The sequence below is a fragment of the Bos indicus x Bos taurus genome, chromosome 29 (assembly GCF_003369695.1).
Source record: "Bos indicus x Bos taurus breed Angus x Brahman F1 hybrid chromosome 29, Bos_hybrid_MaternalHap_v2.0, whole genome shotgun sequence".
Classification (NCBI taxonomy): domain Eukaryota; kingdom Metazoa; phylum Chordata; class Mammalia; order Artiodactyla; family Bovidae; genus Bos; species Bos indicus x Bos taurus.
The window spans coordinates 22,195,173-22,213,051 of record NC_040104.1 but is presented as its reverse complement, the minus strand read 5'-3'; the positions used below and the strand labels follow the sequence as shown (position 1 = coordinate 22,213,051).

Here is a 17,879-nt window from a genome sequence, read left to right as displayed (position 1 = left end):
GCAGGGTTGCCATCTCCTCCTCCAGGGGATCTTCCCAACCCAAGGATTGAACCCGCATCTCTTGTCTCCTGCATCGGCAGGCGGGTTCTTTACCACTGAGCCACCTGGGAAGGCCCCGTGCTTTTCTGCGTGTGCACAATTGTAAGCGGGGAGGTGAGTGGAAAAGAGAAAGGAATGGAAAAGTGGGACATCTGAGCCAGGACAGCTCTGGCAGGAAAGGCAGGGCCCCTGGGTACCTTCTGTACCCCTCTCCATTCTAAACTGCTCGTCTCTCCCACTTTAGCGTCTCTGAGGTCAGGGTGTGCCTTGCCATCAGTGGCATCTTCTGTGTGATGCAGTGTGGCTGTTTCAGGGCCCCTCACCATCCCAGCTGCCTCCCTCTGGCTGGTTTCTGGCCCTGCTAGAGCAGTGGCCAGATTAAGAAGTTTTGTAGCCACAGCAGGCTACATGCACACAGCTGGTCAGGAGCGGGAAGGGAAGGAGGGTGTGGCTGACCCCAGTGTGGGAAAGCAGGCCAGGATAGCAGCTTCAAGCTCTGCTCCAGCCTCAGCTCCATCTCACACCTGCAGGCTGCTGCTTCCAATGCACCGTGTCCCTCAGGGATCTGGCCAGCCTCCCGCTTGTCTGCCTGGGTGAGGAGGTGGGTGCTCCCTACTGGGTGGGCTCTGAGTGAGAGAAGTGGCCAAGGGCCCACGTACCAGCCTGGGTGAGCTGCTTTCGGACCCAGGACCCTAGAGGGGACACGTAGTTCAAACCGAAAAATGCCTTCAGCTTCACTTTAGCCCAGATGAGACTTGAGTCATGGGGCCCAAAGGGAGGTGTCAGCAAAGATTTGGGTTAGATGTCAGAGGAGCTTCCTGATGGCAACTGCGGTACCGTGAAATGCCTCTTCAGCTTACATCCGGCAATTCCCTTCCCCAGAGCCTGGATATTCAACTGAACGCTGAAGTCTGGCCGGTGTTACTGTTGGTCCAGAGTGAGTCAGCACAGCATGTTCTCATTCAGTCATCCTCAAAGGCCAAGGAGTAGGCCCCATCTTGTTATTTCCATCTTAAGCCCAGAAACTGAGGATGGCAGATGTGAAAGAATACATTGCCAAGGTCCTGTGTCTGGTTAAGCGGTGGATGCAGGACTCGACCTCTGCAAAGATGGTACAGGTGGTGATGTAGTTGCTGAGTTGTGTCCGAATCCTTGTGACCCCATGAACTATAGCCCATCAGGCTCCTCTGTCCATGGGGTTTCCAGGGCAAGAATACTGGAGTGAGTGACCTCTGCAGAGGCCGTGCTCTTAACCAGCAGGCAGCACTGCCCAGTCACACGGGGCTCCTGGCTGGCCTGAGAAGGAGCTGTCATTGTCTGGTCCATCCGTGTCTCTTCTAGAGGGCCTCTGTCTTCACCCTTCCCTCCTGGCTGCGGAGGAGAAGTTCGTCCAAATAGTGAGCCGAGGCCCGAGGGCTCACCGCCATCACGCTGGATTCCTCTCCCTGCCCCTGGCCCCCAGCCTTTCCGATGGTGCTAAAAGTAGCGCTGACCAAATCAAGGGCTGTCCAGGGGCCAGGGCTATTTTGACTCTGTCCTCAGGAATCATCTGGTCTGAGGCGTGGACAAGCTGGACTGCTCCCACGAGCACTCAGATGGGGTGCCAGGAATGTTCTGGCAACACACCTGTCCCCAAGGCCATGCCAAACCCTGCACTCACCACCACCACCCCCAGCCTCCCCCGCCTCCACCGCATGCTTCCTGAGATACCCATCCCAGGAGCCATGGGGGAGGGGGGACTTGCACTGAAGGAGGATCAGGGCTTTGTGTCTGTGTTTGTAAGAGAATAACAGCCAGTTTGGGGGACCCCACCTCTCATCCCTTCCCATTACCTTAATCTGTGGATTTATGACATCCACTCAGAATGGAGGCCTGCCCTGGAAGGCTCCTTAGAGACAGCAAACTTTATCTGTGGGAGGCTGAAGGATTTCCTTCTCTGGAGATCTTAATAGTGGAAGAAATTTGCCTCTGACAATAAGTCCTAGCGCAAAGCCCCTGCCTGGAAAGCCCATGCCCTCCATTACTAAGATGGCTTGGCCATTCTTCAAAGTCCAGCTGAAGCCCGCCTCCCTAGAGAAGGCTCCTCTGACTGCTCTGACCACCCAGTGTGCACTGAAACGCGCTACGTATCTTTTTCTTTTTGTTGCCCTGGGTCTTCATTGCTGTGGTGGGCTTTCTGTAGTTGCAGCGAGCGGGGGCTGCTCTTTGTCGCGGTGCCCGGGCTTCTCATTGTGGCGGCTTCTGTGGAGCATGGGCTTAAGGAGCTGCAGCACACGGGCTCTCGAGCTCAGGCTCAATAGTTGTGGCACCTGGGCTTAGCTGCTCTGCGGCATGTGGGATCTTCCCAGGCTAGGGATCGAACCCATGCCCCCTGCATTGGCAGGTAGATTCTTATCCACCGCACCACCAGGGAAGTCCCCTACACACTCCTCTTTAATAGAGGCTTTCTTCTGTGCTTGAAGCTTTTCCCTCTAAGCTGTGGGCTCCATGGGTGGGTGTCTCTCTCTTGGGCCGTAGCAGCTTCCCTGAGTTTGTGGTTGATGTGCCAGCATGGTTGTCAAGGCTCAGGGAACAAGTCACCCAGCTCCTTCCCATGCTGGTTCACTCATCTGTCTCATACACAAACACCGAATAGCCACGCCACCTGCTACTGGTCTGGACACTGGAGATGCGGTGTCTGATAAGACAGGGTCCCTGCCTGAGCAACTCCCAGGATAGGGGAGAGATCTGTCACCGGAGAGTGGGCTGAAGTCAGTTATTCAAGGGCCGCAGCGACTGACTTGCCCTGGGGAGCTGGGAGAGACCTCACAAAGGACTTGACCTGGGAGAGGTCTTTTGCAGAAGCTCAGAAACGCACGCAGTAGAAAGGTGGGAGATGGAGTATTCCAGCAGGGGGACAGCAGGGCAAAGGCGTGAAGATGTGAAGGAGCTAGTAGGGCCTGGAGAGGCCAGAACATTGCTCAGTTTTTACTGTATCCTCAGACTAGCTGCCATGGATGACACGGAGGCTGCTCGGCTTCTAATGAGGGCCACGGAGATTGAAACTCCACGGGCAGGGGAGGAGGGCTCAGCCACCGCCCCTCCACGGAGGGGGTCAGAAGACACGGAGCCCCTCCTCCTCTGCCGCTGAGGGCAACAGCCTCATCCCCACCTCCCTCTGCTCCTCCCCTTTTAGATGGAATTGGCTCCTGCGACACTGCTGTGCTTTCCTTCTTGTTAGAATCTTAATATTATGTGGCTCACAAGCCCCAGCTGCCCTGGCGTGGCAGGCAGGGTCAGAGGTGTGAATTAAAACAACATACGATCCCGATTGCTTCAGCCGGGGGACGCTGAGGCCACTGAAGAGGTTGCTTTCCTTTGTCACTGATAATGAGCGTTCCACCGAGGCTGTTGATCTCAAGCTCATCCCTCAGACAGCTTTAAGCACCTTGCCAGCATCATCCAATAATAGTTTGAAGAGCCATCTCTTGTTGAGCACTTTACGAGTACAATTTCATTTAATCATGACATGACCTTTTGATGTAGGGTAAAGCGATGGTCTGGAGATCTCACCAGTTGTCATGATAGAGCAAAAATCTGAGTCCTGTGTCGTTGGGACTTTGGAAGACCCAAGCTCCAGTATCTCATACCACCTCAATAAGGGGATATTTCCAACCTGAGGACAGCTGGGCCCTCTACCCTAAGAGCCCCCAAACCTCCCCTAGCTGCCCGGGCAAGGCTCCAACCCATTCAGACTCTCATCACACCTATTGCCAGCCTGCCAGGTACCAGGTGGCATGCAGAAGCCGGAGAAAGACACAGAGTCACACAGAACTGGTCATCACAGGACTCACCACCCTAACCAACTGCCATCACAAAATTTCCCAGTCTTTAATGTGACCTGTTCAGCCTTCCCAATGCTCCGGCCAACACCCCACTGCTCTTTCATCCCAGCATCTACTGCCTCGTGTCTGCTTCCTTTCACTGGATGTTATTGTGTGTCACTGACGTCACGACGTCATTTGTGCATTATGCACATGTGGAGGGCACTGGGAATACATTAATAAGATGAATTAATAAGAGCTGGTCTTTGCCCTCATGAAGCACAGGTCGAGAGACAGATAAGCATGGAATCAGTGCAGGGACTGAAGGCCCTGGCCCACGTCCTCACTCACCCCCCTCCAAAGACATGGACTCCATGTCACAGAGTGGCAGTGTGCAGTGATGGGGGTGCCCGGGCCACAGTCAGGAGAACTGAGTTCCAAGCTGATGCCACCATCTGGGGGACAATGGAGATGGTTCTTCAGTTTCCTCATCTGTAAAGTGGGAAGAGCAACCCCTAACCTGCCCCTTACTGAGTTTTAGTGAGGTGCTTTTATTAAGTGAAATTAGTGCATGAAAGCATTTCACAGGCTGTAAAATATACAAGTTGTAGTTGTCCTTATATTTATCTTCTGTCTCCTAGGATGCCTACATGAATCTGCACACAGAGTAGATGTTCAGTAAATGTCAGTTAGTGTAAATTAAACGGATTCATTCACCCCGTTTACCACCTTCTGAGAGTCCCCTGGGCTTTGGAGGCCACTGTAAATCCTAATACTGATCACGCTTGACCTGCCTGCTGGGGAGCGGGCTGGAGGATGTGACGGTGCTGTGGGAGCGACCACGGTGCTGTGGGAGCGACCACCATTGAACTGTACCAGCTCCTGGGAGACCACTTGGTTCCCCACCAAAGCAGGGCTGGGCCGAGGGTGGGTGGCCCTCCTTAGGCACAGAGCAGCCTCCCTTGAGGCCGGTAGTCCATTCTTTCTGGGGAACAAACATTAACTTTCCCCTGTTTGGGCTTCCAAACCACTGAGGCTGCCTGCCCAGGACGCTGCCTGTGTCGTGGGCATGGTCTCTAGGGGGACCAGGTCACCACGTGCCCACCCCTCACTAGCTCTTCGCCTCTCATTTCAGCACCCTTACCCCACGGAGGATGAGAAGAGGCAGATCGCAGCCCAGACAAACCTCACCCTCTTGCAAGTGAATAACTGGTGAGTTAGCATCACATGCCCAGAGGCTATCAGACCCAGGGGCCACTTGCTCAGCAGGGGGATGCACAGCAGGGGAAAAGGTGGGAGTGCCCAGCTCACTTCAGTCTCCGCCCAGCCACCGTGCCAGCCCTCCCATGTTGGCTGGAAACAGAAAAGCTGAAATCCACACCTATAGCTTCATCTGCAGCTTCTCAGCGCCCTCTGCTGGGAAGCTGTGTCAAGAACATCACGGAAAACTTGAATAGACACACAGGCGTGGCTGCATCCCAAGCCCACAGGCCCCCAGGCCCCCAGGGGTTATCTGCTCTGCTCACAACCTGTGTAAACAGAGCTCAAGCTAAAACATTCTGCAGAGCTGGGAGCCGGAAGGAGGGAGGAGGCAACAGTCCTGACCCACAGGGTTCCCCGTGTTCCCTCCTCTGTGGCTGGCCGGGGTGTCACGGGAATCTCAGAGGGCAAGGTCTGGTGGGTGGGAATGGACCCTTGGCCCCCCGGAGAGAGATCAGAGATTAGTGCTTTTGACTAAGGAGCTCTTCCTTCACTGTTCAGTCTTGACGGGTCTGGAGCAGATTCCCAGGCCTTCTCATACGTTCATCCCAACTTGTACCCAAGCTCCTGGTGAACTCACAAGCTCCTCGGTGCCCAGGGCTCATCACTGCTGTGCTTTCATACCCTGGACTAGACCCCCAGTCGGCTCCATTCAAGGACCAGCCGGTGGGAGTCCAGAAGCAGCTTAGTGCTCTCTGCACATGTGTGTACACACATACATGTGCACCTGCACACATGCTCACATGTGCTTACATACACGTGCACACACAAGCCCACATACACACATCCATGGGTGTGCACATGCACACATGGACACATACATGCATGTGCGTACCCATATGTGCCCATGAGTGCAGAGACCTGCACGTACCCAAATATGCTCACACCTGCACACATGTGCATACACATGTGCACCCATGCACACGTGTGCATACACACACGTGCGTGCATGCACACAGGACATGTGCACACATGTGTGCTCACGTGTGCACACATATGCTCACACACATTCCCGCCCCCGTGGTGGCTAACCTGTCTCCATCTGACCCCGGGACAGGTTCATCAATGCCCGAAGACGCATACTGCAGCCTATGCTTGATGCCAGCAACCCCGACCCTGCCCCCAAAGCCAAGAAAATCAAGTCGCAGCACCGGCCCACCCAAAGATTTTGGCCCAATTCCATTGCTGCAGGGGTTCTGCAGCAACAGGGCGGTGCCCCAGGGACAAACCCCGATGGTAAGAACTGGGGCTGAGGGTACTCTAGACCCTGGGGTCGGGGGATGGAAAAGGGACTCTTGAAGCTCCTACAGGTGCGGCTGTGCAGAGTCAAAGGTTGAACGTCTACTCACTTGAGTGGCAGTGTCAGCTCTGTCACAATAGTTAACTCTCCCGATCCCGGCCAAAGGATGTACGTAAAGCCTGAAAGAAGGAGATTTTCTGGTACATATTTTAACAAGTCAAAAGCAATCTCACCAGGATGAGTGGGAGTCCACTGGTGGGCATCTGAGTCAATGGCTGCTCAGCAGAGCCCCCCTCCTCACTCCCACACCCACCCGAAGTTTCTTAGCACCAGTCAGTGTCTTCACGGTTCCCCAGGAGCCAGGGCCATCTATAAATACCAAGGCAGGCAGCTGACTTGTGAACAGAGGCCAGGAAGAGTTTTGTTTTCCCAGCTTCTCCATCACACCCTCCGTATACACTTTTCTAATTGCCAGTCGCCTGGTGCACAATGAATAATTCAATGAGCCATGAGCCAGGCATTTTATAGCTTGGCATGTGAAGCTAGCTCCGTGTGGGAAGTGGAGTGGAGGTGTACACGTGTATGTGCACACCTTCATGTATATGTGCATGTATATGGCTGTGAACCAGTTTCCATGTGGTGGGCAACAGTCTTATGAGGTAGAGTGGAAATCAACAGATTTTGAGCTAAACCCACCAGGGAGAGAAGCGCAGCAAAATCGTGCCTGACTGTGTTCCTTTGAGCTAATGACTCAACGGTCTGAGACTATTTCCTCCTCTTTAGAGTGAGGATGACAATACCTACTTACAGAATTCTTCGAAAGGCAGCAGTGTCTGCCACACTTACACGGAAACTGGCAGGAAGTGGTACCCAGAAGTGTTGCTGCCTGGGATGGGGCAAGGCGTGGCTGACAGTGAATGGACGGGAGACTTCACACCAGGGAACTGTCCGGCGTAGGCACTCACCACCCCATCCACAGGGGCTCCTGAGCCTGACCCCGGCCTTCTTCTCACTCTAGGGTCCATCAACCTGGACAACCTGCAGTCCTTGTCCTCAGACAACGCCACCATGGCCATGCAGCAGGCTATGATGGCGGCACACGACGATTCACTGGACGGGACGGAAGAAGAGGAGGAGGATGAAATGGAAGAGGAGGAGGAAGAGGAGCTGGAGGAGGAGGCGGACGAGCTGCAGACAACGAATGTCAGCGACCTGGGCTTGGAACACAGTGACTCCCTGGAGTAGCCGAGCCGCCCAGGTGGCACTGGTCACCGAGCGGGAGAGGAGTGTCATCAGGAGGGCTTCGGGGTGGGGGGGAAGGGGACGGGGCAGGCGGCACAGAGGAAGCTGGGCCCTGGCTTCCCGGAATCAGGAGCTGGAGGAAATGCACAGGAAACACCCGCTCCTTCCCAACCACCAAGCTTCACCGAGAACCCCGGCCCCACTTCCCTAGTACTGCAGAGGACTCAGCGTGGCGGGGCCGGTCGAGCAGCCTGGACGGAGAGGCAGGAGTGAGATCTGGACTCACCGCATCCCTGAGGACAGAGGGCACCCACAGCACCCCCCACTGAAGGACTTGAGTTGTTTACAAGCCCCACCCTGGGACATGGACCAGTGCTGTTCACGGAGTGAGCCTCTGCCAGGGAACAGAGTCAGGAGGAAAGAGACAAAGGGGGGCTGGGCTCCACCTCCACAGGGTCCTCAGCTCTTTGAGAGACATTCAAAGGCAGGAGGGAACCGGAATGCATGACTCTGGAGGGAGAGGGGTGCCACGGCATTACATCCTGTAGAATAAGGTGGGACCTGGATTCTGTAGGGCTCCCCTCAGTCCTCCAAGGCCCATGGACTTGGTAGAGGGGGACAAGAGCCATTAGAGCCACCTTCTCTCTCTCTCTGCCTCCTGGAAATCAGTGGTAAGCTGATGGGCTCAAATTATAGGTTAAGTGGAGGCTCTTCACCTGGGTCGGCTTCAGGACACAAGGAGATGGCAAGACCTGGGCTAGGAGCCATATCAAGGCGACCTTGGGGACCACAGCCGTCCCCAGGCGGTCAGTGGTGTCTTAGCCCAGATGTCGCAGCCCTGGGATGGAGCTCTCCAGACGTTCCAGGCCTTCCATGGGCTGTTGGAGAGGGTGGAGCCAGGTTAGCTTGGCAGATGTCCACCCCTCCTGTCCCTCGCCGCTGTCCCTCTGCCCCCAGGCTGGCTCCACCAGCCTTCTTCCTCTCTTCTTCACTCTATCCTTCCGAGAAGGCAGAAGAAACTTTGGAAAGAAGCATCCAGCCCAGTGTGAAGCCAGGGGTTGGAGAAGGTGCTAGCTACATCCCCCTTCCCATCAATATCCAAAGTGTGGGGGAGGTGCCCACCCACCCGCCTCACTGTTCCACACTCCATCCCCACCACAGCCCTGGAGGAACCTGGGCTCCACAAGGAGGAGGAGTCTTCCCACCATCTGCCCTGACACACAGCCTCCACCCCCAACCCCCAGGCCCCCAGGATTGGCGCCCCGCCCTCCTGTTCCCTCCCACCCCTACGGCTGTGAACCACAGGACTGATCACACGTGTGTTTTCCATTGAATTTAATTTAATGGACTTGCAGCTTCATCTGTCAGATGTGCGTTGGCCACCTCCGGCAGCAGCAGGATGTGAGTGGGCTGCTGGGCTCAACTCGAGGGCCCCCTGCCAGGGCCCTGTAAGGTGGAGCAAAAGGATGGTGGCTTTCCTGAGGTCTCCCTGAAATGAATGTATTTCTTCCCCCAAAAGAGCTGATATTTAATGTTTTAATAGGGATTTTTGAGAAACAAATAACCTTATTTATAATCTGGGTGATCCAATCATTTTTTACTCCCTTTTGATGCCATAGGTAGAGGAAAGTCTAGCTTTTTTGGCGTGAGACTTTTGCAACGTGCAGTGGGATAAATACATTTCCTGTTCTGCTTCATTTTTCTTGTTCATACACACACGCACGCGCACATGCACACACACACATACACCCTTCCACTTATCACTCTGGACAGGCATCCCACCCCACACTCTTGCACACACGTGCCCACACATCCTCCTCCCAGCCCCCCTCCACCTGCCTAATGTTATGCAACCTCTTCTGATGTATCCACCAAACCAGTACTGAATGTGGCCGAGTTTTCAGTAAACCTTATTACCTACCGTAATTCTGGTGCGTGATTCTCTTTTCACGTGGTTAAGGGTTAGGGGGACCCTGGACCAGAGGAAATCTGGAGGCCTCACCACAATCCTTGTTCATTCGACTACCCATGAAAGGGACCGAGGAAGAGGGCTTTCTGGGTGTCCTCAGCTTGCCAGTCTGGGGAGGAAGATGGCCAAGTTTGGCACAATCACCGCAGAGGTATCTTCTCTAAGACAGAGAGCAAAAGACAGGCAGAGGCTCTGTACTGCCCTCTCCTGGCGGTCTGCTGTCATGGCAGGGGAGCTCAGAACTCCGTCTCCTCTTCACCTTGCCCAACCCTCAAAGACCCTTGCTTATCCCACCTCCATCGAAGCTGGTGCCAACACTGCCCATCCCCCAGCCTCACATGCCCCCGTCGCCCTATCCCTTGTGTGAAAGGCCCCAGGAATCAGGAAGGATGGGCAGTCTTGACTGACACATTGAATCCAGGAGCTGTGTTTGGAGGGGAGCCTGCCCTTTGAATCCCAGAGTTCAGCACTATATTCCCTGGGGCAGGAAGAATTTGAGAGACAGCTAATATCCCCAACTAAGTGAGAGGCAGCCTTGTTACTTTGATCCTAGAGATTTCCTTACTTGGGCCATGTGCTGAGACGTCCCGGCATGGGTTTAGAATTCTTCATTCCCATTGGCAAGGGCTGGCGACAGGAAGACAACTTTCAAAGCAGTGATTTGCGAGGAACAAACTTTTTTCCCTCTTTCTTGTTAATTTTTTAAATTATGTAAGTATGATAACACATTTACAGGAGACTTGGAAAATACAGAGCAAAGTTACATATCATTCCACTATATGTGACAATTATTTTTTGAAGGTGATAAATTAGGATTTTGTAGTTGGAGTTAAGGAACATACTCTTAAGAGATAGCTGGCTTAGTCTAGGATGAAGTGCATATTATACTTTGTCAAAGGGGTTTCGTAATGTGAATTAGAATATAAAAGCCTCTGAAAGGTACTACAGGAAAGAAACCTGTTTAACGTGTTCCCCAAATGTATTTATCTTTTGTTTTTCAAGTAATAGCTAATCAATCGTACTAGCATGGCACAAAACGCATTTTAGGAAACAAACCTCTGAGAACTTACGTAATAGCCTGAGCCCAGCCTCTCCCACCCCTTCCTAAGTTTTTCTCTCAAGTTCTGCCATTTTTTATACAAAGCAGCCAACTAAAAAGTGGTCTCCTAAATCATCTGAGATGTGGGTGGTTGTGTTGTGAGAAGGCAGCAACCTCTGTCTGCGTTAGACCCCGACCCTATCCAACCCGTGGGGATGTCTCAAAGTCCATGTGGAAAGAAAGAGATGGGACAAGGTGGTGTGGGGATGAGGAAGATCTCCTTTATCCTCAAGACGGAGCTGTGATATCCAGACCCTGGGAACGTTCAGACTGACTTCTGGCCCCAACCCCGTAAACCCATCAGGGATGACCTGATTGGAGATTCCTGCCCAAGGAAGTTCTTGACCAGAGCTCAACTTCCTGGACCACGTGACCTCTCTGCTGCCTTGCACATGACCAGATGATGGCGTTGACTGTCGCAACACAGCCAGCACGGACTCATTCATTCAAGCACTGAGCAACACTCTGTCCCAGGCAGTGTTAGATACTGAGACTACAGCTGTGATCAACGAAAACACAGTTCTTGCCTTCAGGGAATTCACACTCTAGGGGAAGATTGAGACTGAAAGAGAACTCATCATATCCTCATAATGGTTGAGCTATGACCATATCCTAGACAATAACCTCCAACTTGATCATTCAGAGTTGCAAACAGGAGACACTTAGGTCAAATCCAGCTTACAGTCATGTTTTGTTTGGACCATACTTTGTTTTGGAAAATTTGCGGGCCAACATTTAAGTCAGAAGTTTGCACATAAAATGCGGGTTCCTGATTTATCTCGAAAAATCGAGCAAACAGGCAACCTAGAACCTAGATTCCCACCCAGCCACGGCTGAGGGTAGTTGAGTCACTGCACCCCCTGATAACGTGGCCTCCAGGCTGTCGTGACATTGGCCACTCACGTGGTCTCCCAACACGGAGCTTGAGGGTCAGCTGCCATTTGTTACTGGGCTGCCATTCTTCAGTTGGCTCACTGGCTAATTATGTTTTCTCCTCTCTTTTTTCCTTTTTTTACCTTTCCCTCCAATATTTGAGCAGTTGTCTTTAAAAAGGAAACTTGGGGCTTCCCTGGTGGTCCAGTGGTTAAGACTCTGAGCTTCCAAAGCAGGGGGTATACGTTCCATCCCTGGTCGGGAACTAAGATCCCACATGACATGCAGCCACAAAAATAACATTAATAAATTTTTTAATTAAAAAATAAATAAAAAGGAAAACATATCTCTATACCCATTGCTCCATCCAGAGTGAGAAAACAAGATAATCCAAGAGGGTTCTGCAGTTAAAAATAAAAAATGGGGAGAATATATTTGCCTGTGGAAGAGAAGAATCTCCTACCTTTAACTGCAGAGGTACCTGGGTCTTATAACCAGACGCCTTCAGTCCTGTGTTACCTGTCTGCCTGACCTCCAGAGGGGGTCGTGAGCCTTGGGGCATAAAAGCCACCAGAGCTGCTTGTGCTATACACAGATCAGGTCTCACGACGACTAATTGTTCCCAGATTCTGATCAAGATGCTGAAGACTTTGAGAAACACTGCTCTCAGTTGCCTTTTAGAAGTTCCTTGCTTTACAGCTGCTCCCATGAACTTCCTTCTGCTAAACACACTACAACCCCCTGAACCTGTTCATCATTCAGTGAGCATCCACGGATGCCTACTATGTGCCTGGCATCGAATGAGAGACAGAGGATGATTCAACTTTGCAGAGTATCCCAGGGCAAGGGTCACAGAGGACTGGCAGAAAGAATGCCAATAGCATCCTACTCCAACGTCGCTAGGAGTTGGACACGACTGAGCGACTTCACTTTGACTTTTCACTTTCATGCATTGGAGGAGGAAATGGCAACCCACTCCAGTGTTCTTGCCTGGAGAATCCCATGGACAGAGGAGCCTAGTGGGCTGCCGTCTATGGGGTCGCACAGAGTTGGACACGACTGAAGCGACTTAGCAGCAGCAGCCACACGTTTTTATGTAGTTGTGTGCTCAATCGCTCAGTCACATCCAATTCTTTGCAATCCCATGGACTGTAGCCCATTAGGCTCCTCTGTCCATGGGATGTCCCAGGCAAGAATATTGGAGTGGGATGCCATTTCCTTCTCCAGGGCATCTTCCCAACCCAGGGATCGAACCTGCATCTCTTGCATCTTTTGCATTGGCAGGCGGATTCTTAACCACTGAGCCACCTGGGAAGCCTCACATGTTTCCATGTTTCTGTGGTGGTGTCTTATTTTCATCCCTCGGACCAGGCAGATTTTTTTTTTTTTTTGGCTGCACCATGAAGCTTGGGAATCTTAGTTCCCCCTTGAGGGATCAGAGTCCCCTGCAGGGGAAGCGTGAAGCCTTAACCACTGGATGGCGAGGGAAGCCCCCAGGCAGATTTTATTATACCACTGTCAAGTGTACCTTACACTTCTATATTTCTCAGCCTCTCTCTGGGCCAATCTCATTTAGCCCCTTTGCAAATTAAATGCATCTCATTAAACCAAACCCATTTAGGACAATGCCCTTCAGGTGTGTGCATCTTAGTACATCTTTCATTTTAAGACAAGTGTTTGATTTATTTTTCATCTCATTACACCCTTTAGAATTATGTGCATCTCATTACTCAGTGCACTGAGACGACTTATTTCAGGTGTAGACATTACACCCAGTATTAGCAGGCAAGAACTTTTTTTTCATTTCATTACAAGCCTGACAATTTATGTACATCTCATTACAATCAGCCATTTAAGACAATTCCCTTCAGTTGTGTACATCTCATTATACTTTTTCATTTTCAGATTTTTTTTTCCATCTTATTACACCTAAGCATTATCCAGAGCACTCACATCAGGTGTGTAGTTTTCTCATCCACCTGTTCTTTCGTGCATTTCTGGGTGGTTGTTCCCCCAATGGTACTGCAACATTTTTATGACATCAGACTCATGGAAGGCCAGCTTTGCCCACCTGTGGGCCTCCCGTGGCTCCTCTGCAGCAAAAGGAAGAACACTGGATTCCCCTGGATTTGGGGGAGACTCTGGCAATACAGCCCCTCACACACAGGGACCATCTAAATTTACTTCCTCCCTTGTACAGTGAGAAAGTGAGAAGGGATGGTTGCTAAGTCCGCCTTCGGGGGATCTTCTATGTTGTCCTACAGACGACAGTACTGCGAGCCCCCAGCATCTCCTAGGAGTGCTGCTCCTCTGTTGGGAGCCCCCACCCTGCTGGAGAAGCTGAAACCACATCACCACCCAGGCTCCCAGCAGCCGGGCTTCTCCACACTTCCTGCTGCCCCTTTGACTGTATGGTGCTCGGTATCCACGTGGGGTCAACATTTTGGAAAGTTTAGTCGCTCAGTCATGTTCAACTCTTGGCGACTCCATGGATTGTAGACTACCAGGCTCCTCTGTCCCTGGGATTTTCCAGGCCAAGAGTACTGGAGTGGGTTGCCATTTCCTTCTCCAGAGGACCTTCCCGACCCAGGGATCAAACCCGGGTCTTCCACATTGTAGGCAGACACTTTACTGTCTGAGCCACCAGGGAAGTCCCTCAACATTTTGGAAGGAGATGAAATAACCCAGCACTCTTGTGATGAAATCCCCCAGCACCTCCCGGTCCAAGGCCATCTTCATCTATGACACCCCAACTCCCACCCTTGGACTACTCTGCTGGGGGCACCTTAGAATTGCTGAGCAGGCTTTTGGAGGTGCAGGCACCCAGGTTCTATTCTTGATCTGCTAGAGCAGACCCTCCAACAGTGGGGCGGAGGTCAGTGCATTTTGAATAGCAACCCAGAGATGCCGAATCACTGTCTCACCCAAGCCTGATTTCGGAAAAAGCTCTGCGGCCAGTCGCTCTGAACTGAAAGAGCCTTGTGGCCCTCAGTACCTCCCCCTCCAGGGGTCTTTGCAGGTGACAAGGATCCAAGCCTAGAGTGAAAACAATCGTTTCTCAGTCCCGGAAAGGGAACTTAAGGTCATTAAACCCAACTTTCTCACCCTCTGTGTGAGCCCCATCCACAGCATTGTAAATTGTCATCCACCTTTACCATCCACGTCCAGCGAGGGAACCCAGTGTCTCCCGGTGATCTCGCCAACCTCCACCCTGCGAGCTGAGAGCTGCCCTCTGGCGGCGGGGGGAGGAAGTGGCGGTCTTCCAGGCTTAACGCCTATGCGAGAGATTGCAACACCTTTCCCCAACCTCTAGAGTGAAAGTCGTGTCGGACTCTTTGCGACTCCGTGGACTATATAGTCCTTGGAATTCTCCAGGCAAGAATACTGGAGTGGGTTGCCATTCCCTTCTCCAGGGGATCTTCCCAACCCAGGATCAAATCCAGGTCTCCCTCATTGCATGTGATTCTTTATCAGCTGAGCCACCAGGGAAGCCCAAAAATGCTGGAGTGGGTAGCTTATCCCTTTTCCAGCGGATCTTCCCCATCCAGGGATTGAACCAGTGTCTCCTGAATTGCAGGCAGATTCTTTACCAACTGATTTACCAGAAAGCTCCTTAGGCCCCACCTGTGTGGCCTAATCACAAAGCATGTGAGGCTTCTCAAGTGTGTCTGGGGTGGTCTGTGTGATTCCTCTGCTGTCACTCCACCTGTCTCTTTGCCAGTGAAAATAGAATCTTTTCTCTAAGCGCAAAAATAAATGTGACTTTGCACTGCCCCTCCTCCACTGCCTGCCTTGAGTGAAATTGCTGAGAAATCAGAACATGATCCAGCTCTTTGCTTGTCTCTTTATGCAGGAGAGCCTGGAGGCCATGGGTTCTAGAGTCAGATGGGCCACCACTAAGCAGGATTTAGAGAGCATAAAGCGTGGGGTGGGGCTGATTTTAGGGGAACAGGTCACACCCTGTCTTGTTTTGGTCTTGTTTTCAGATCTTCTGTGACCACTGGTTTGAAAAAATGATGAGGCTCAAGAAGCCCTGGGCTCAGTTCTTTCTCTTATGTTCCTTGAAGTTTACCAGCAAAAATAAAAGTCACAATTTCTTGAGCACTTTGCCTATATGCTAGATACTGTAAATGATTCAAAACAACCCTGAGAGAATTACTGGTATTATTGCTAATATTAATATTCCCATTTCTAAAATAAGGAGATGTGTGCATGCTAAATCACTTCAGTCATGTCCGACTCATCGCAACTCCATGGACTGTAGCCCGCCAGGCTCCTCTGTCCATGGGATCCTCCAGGCAAGAATACTGGAGTGGGTTGCCATGCCCTCCTCCAGGGGATCTTCCTGACCCAGGGATCGAACCCGTGTCTCTTATGTCTCCTGCATTGGCAGTTGGGTTCTTTACCACTAGCACCACCTGGGAAGCCCCAAAATAAGGAGATAGAGAAATTAAATTTCTCAAAAAGTATTCAGCGAATATGTAGTAGAGCTGGGATTTGACCCCAGGCCTCAAACCCACACTCCTTGATTGAGATAATTTGCCTCCTGAGCTTTGGCCTGATCAGGGCTGAGCTTCAAGGCCAAGGGAAGAGACTCCTCTGGTCCCTGAATTCCTTGGAGGTCCATGCGTGCCTGCATCTGCCTTTGCTTTCCTCCTCTTAGTTTCTGAGATGAAACAGCCTTCAAAGACATGGGGTCCAGGACTTCCCTGGTGGACCAGTGGTTAAGACTCTGTGCTTCAATGCAGGAGGTGCTGGTTCAATCCCTGTTTGGGGAACTAAGATTTCACATGGTGCACAGTGCAGCCAAAAAAGTTTAAAGAAGTAGGATCCAGACCTTAGCTGCTTCTCCCACAACAGATCATCTGCCCACTAGTCCACTGGCTCCCACTGGAACTATTTACATTTGGGAGGAGGGGCAGGACGTAAGCCCTTAAGAAATTTCTCTGCGTCCTTTTCTAGTAGAGATGGACGCGTGAGGTCAGTGAACTGACAGTATGACAGCAGCCCTCCCTCCCTCACTTCCGGCCTCTGTAGATGATGCCCTCCGTTCTGTTCAGAGGGCAAGGCCAGATTCCTGGGTTCTTTAGGCTGGAATACTGAGGGCTTCCCTGCTGGCTCAACAGTCAAGAATCCACCTGCAATGCAGGAGACCCAGCTGCGATCCCTGAATCTAGAAGATCCCCTGAAGGAGGAAATGACAACCCACTCTAGTGTTCTTGCCTGGGAAATCCCATGGACAGAGGAGCCTGGTGGGCTACAGTCCGTGGTGTTGCAAAGAGTCAGACACAACCAAGGGACCGAGCAGGCATGCACTGAGAGTAAAACCAGGTTGAAAGATGGAAGGACAAAGAGAAAGGAGCTCATCTCTGGGAGATAGAATGGAGCATGGAGCCTAGATGAAGTGGGGGAGGCTGCTGAGAGCAGAGGGCAGGCGCAGGGACCCCAACATGGTCAGGTCGGGAGCGCTTTAATGGGAGAAACAAAATGGTTCTGTTTGAGGAGGATTAGAGGAGAAAGAAGTGGAAATACATGGGACTGGAGGACAGACCCCTGGCCTTTCACTGACTCCCTCCTCTGGTTCTGTGATTCATTTTCTTGTTCTCTGGCAGTTGGAGAGTGAAGAGAGAACCAAGACGGGGACTTAGGATAGAGGAAGAAGAGAGAGGGAGGGAAGGGGAGAGAGAGAGGGACTAGATGTGCTTGTGTCTCTGGGGTTTTTCAGACAAAGCTATTATCAAAATGCCAACCAGCTCCTGCCTGGCCGATTTGCATATTCCATGCTGTGCTCTTTGAAGCAGGATGAATATGCATGAGGGCCTGGGTGGGGGTGTGGAGCTGCAGGGCTGTGGGCTAAGGTGGCTCATTGTTCTTTTTAAAGAAAGGCATTAATATGAAGCTAAGTACCTTCCTGGTCAGCAGAGTGGCCTCTACGTCCGCCTCTCTGGTGAAGAGAGGAAGAGAGCAAAGCTGAGGCTCAGACAGAAAGCTTAAGGACTCTCCTCTCATCTTCCCAAGAAAATAAATAATCAGGCCCCAACAAAATGTGAGTGTCTCTTCTCCAAGAGCGGCATCTAATTACTCTCCCCTCCACGCATACTAATCGTGGAGGCTGGCCCTGGTGAGAGTCACCTCTCCTGGCTCCTTTGGAGATGAGGCCCCCATCTCCGATTCAGGCTTCTGCTGAGGAGGGGGTGGCCCCTGGTGCCCCCTGCCCCTGGCCTTTGGTGAGACGAAGTGGTCTGCATAACGGGGCTATGCAAGGAGTCCCTAGGACACAGTGGTGCTCAAAGCCCACAGAACAGATTCATCACGTCCATTAGGACTTGGCTCATCATGCATCCTAAGACATCC

General features: G+C 51.9%; 1 protein-coding gene across 4 annotated transcripts in view; it reads left to right on the top strand.

The window, feature by feature from the left end:
* The window catches only part of PKNOX2 (PBX/knotted 1 homeobox 2), a 298,614-nt gene extending 289,104 nt beyond the window's left edge, over nt 1–9,510 (top strand). For 2 of the 4 annotated variants that reach the window (XM_027532932.1, XM_027532934.1), the window contains 3 exons: nt 4,978–5,054; nt 6,160–6,338; nt 7,361–9,510. In XM_027532932.1, coding sequence (XP_027388733.1) covers nt 4,978–5,054; nt 6,160–6,338; nt 7,361–7,587 — 483 coding nt within the window. In that variant the 3' untranslated portion in view covers nt 7,588–9,510. The remainder of the gene's footprint in view (nt 1–4,977; nt 5,055–6,159; nt 6,339–7,360) is intronic. The other 2 variants (XM_027532931.1, XM_027532933.1) reach the window with 1 other exon arrangement.
* Nucleotides 9,511–17,879: the final 8,369 nt, after the last annotated feature.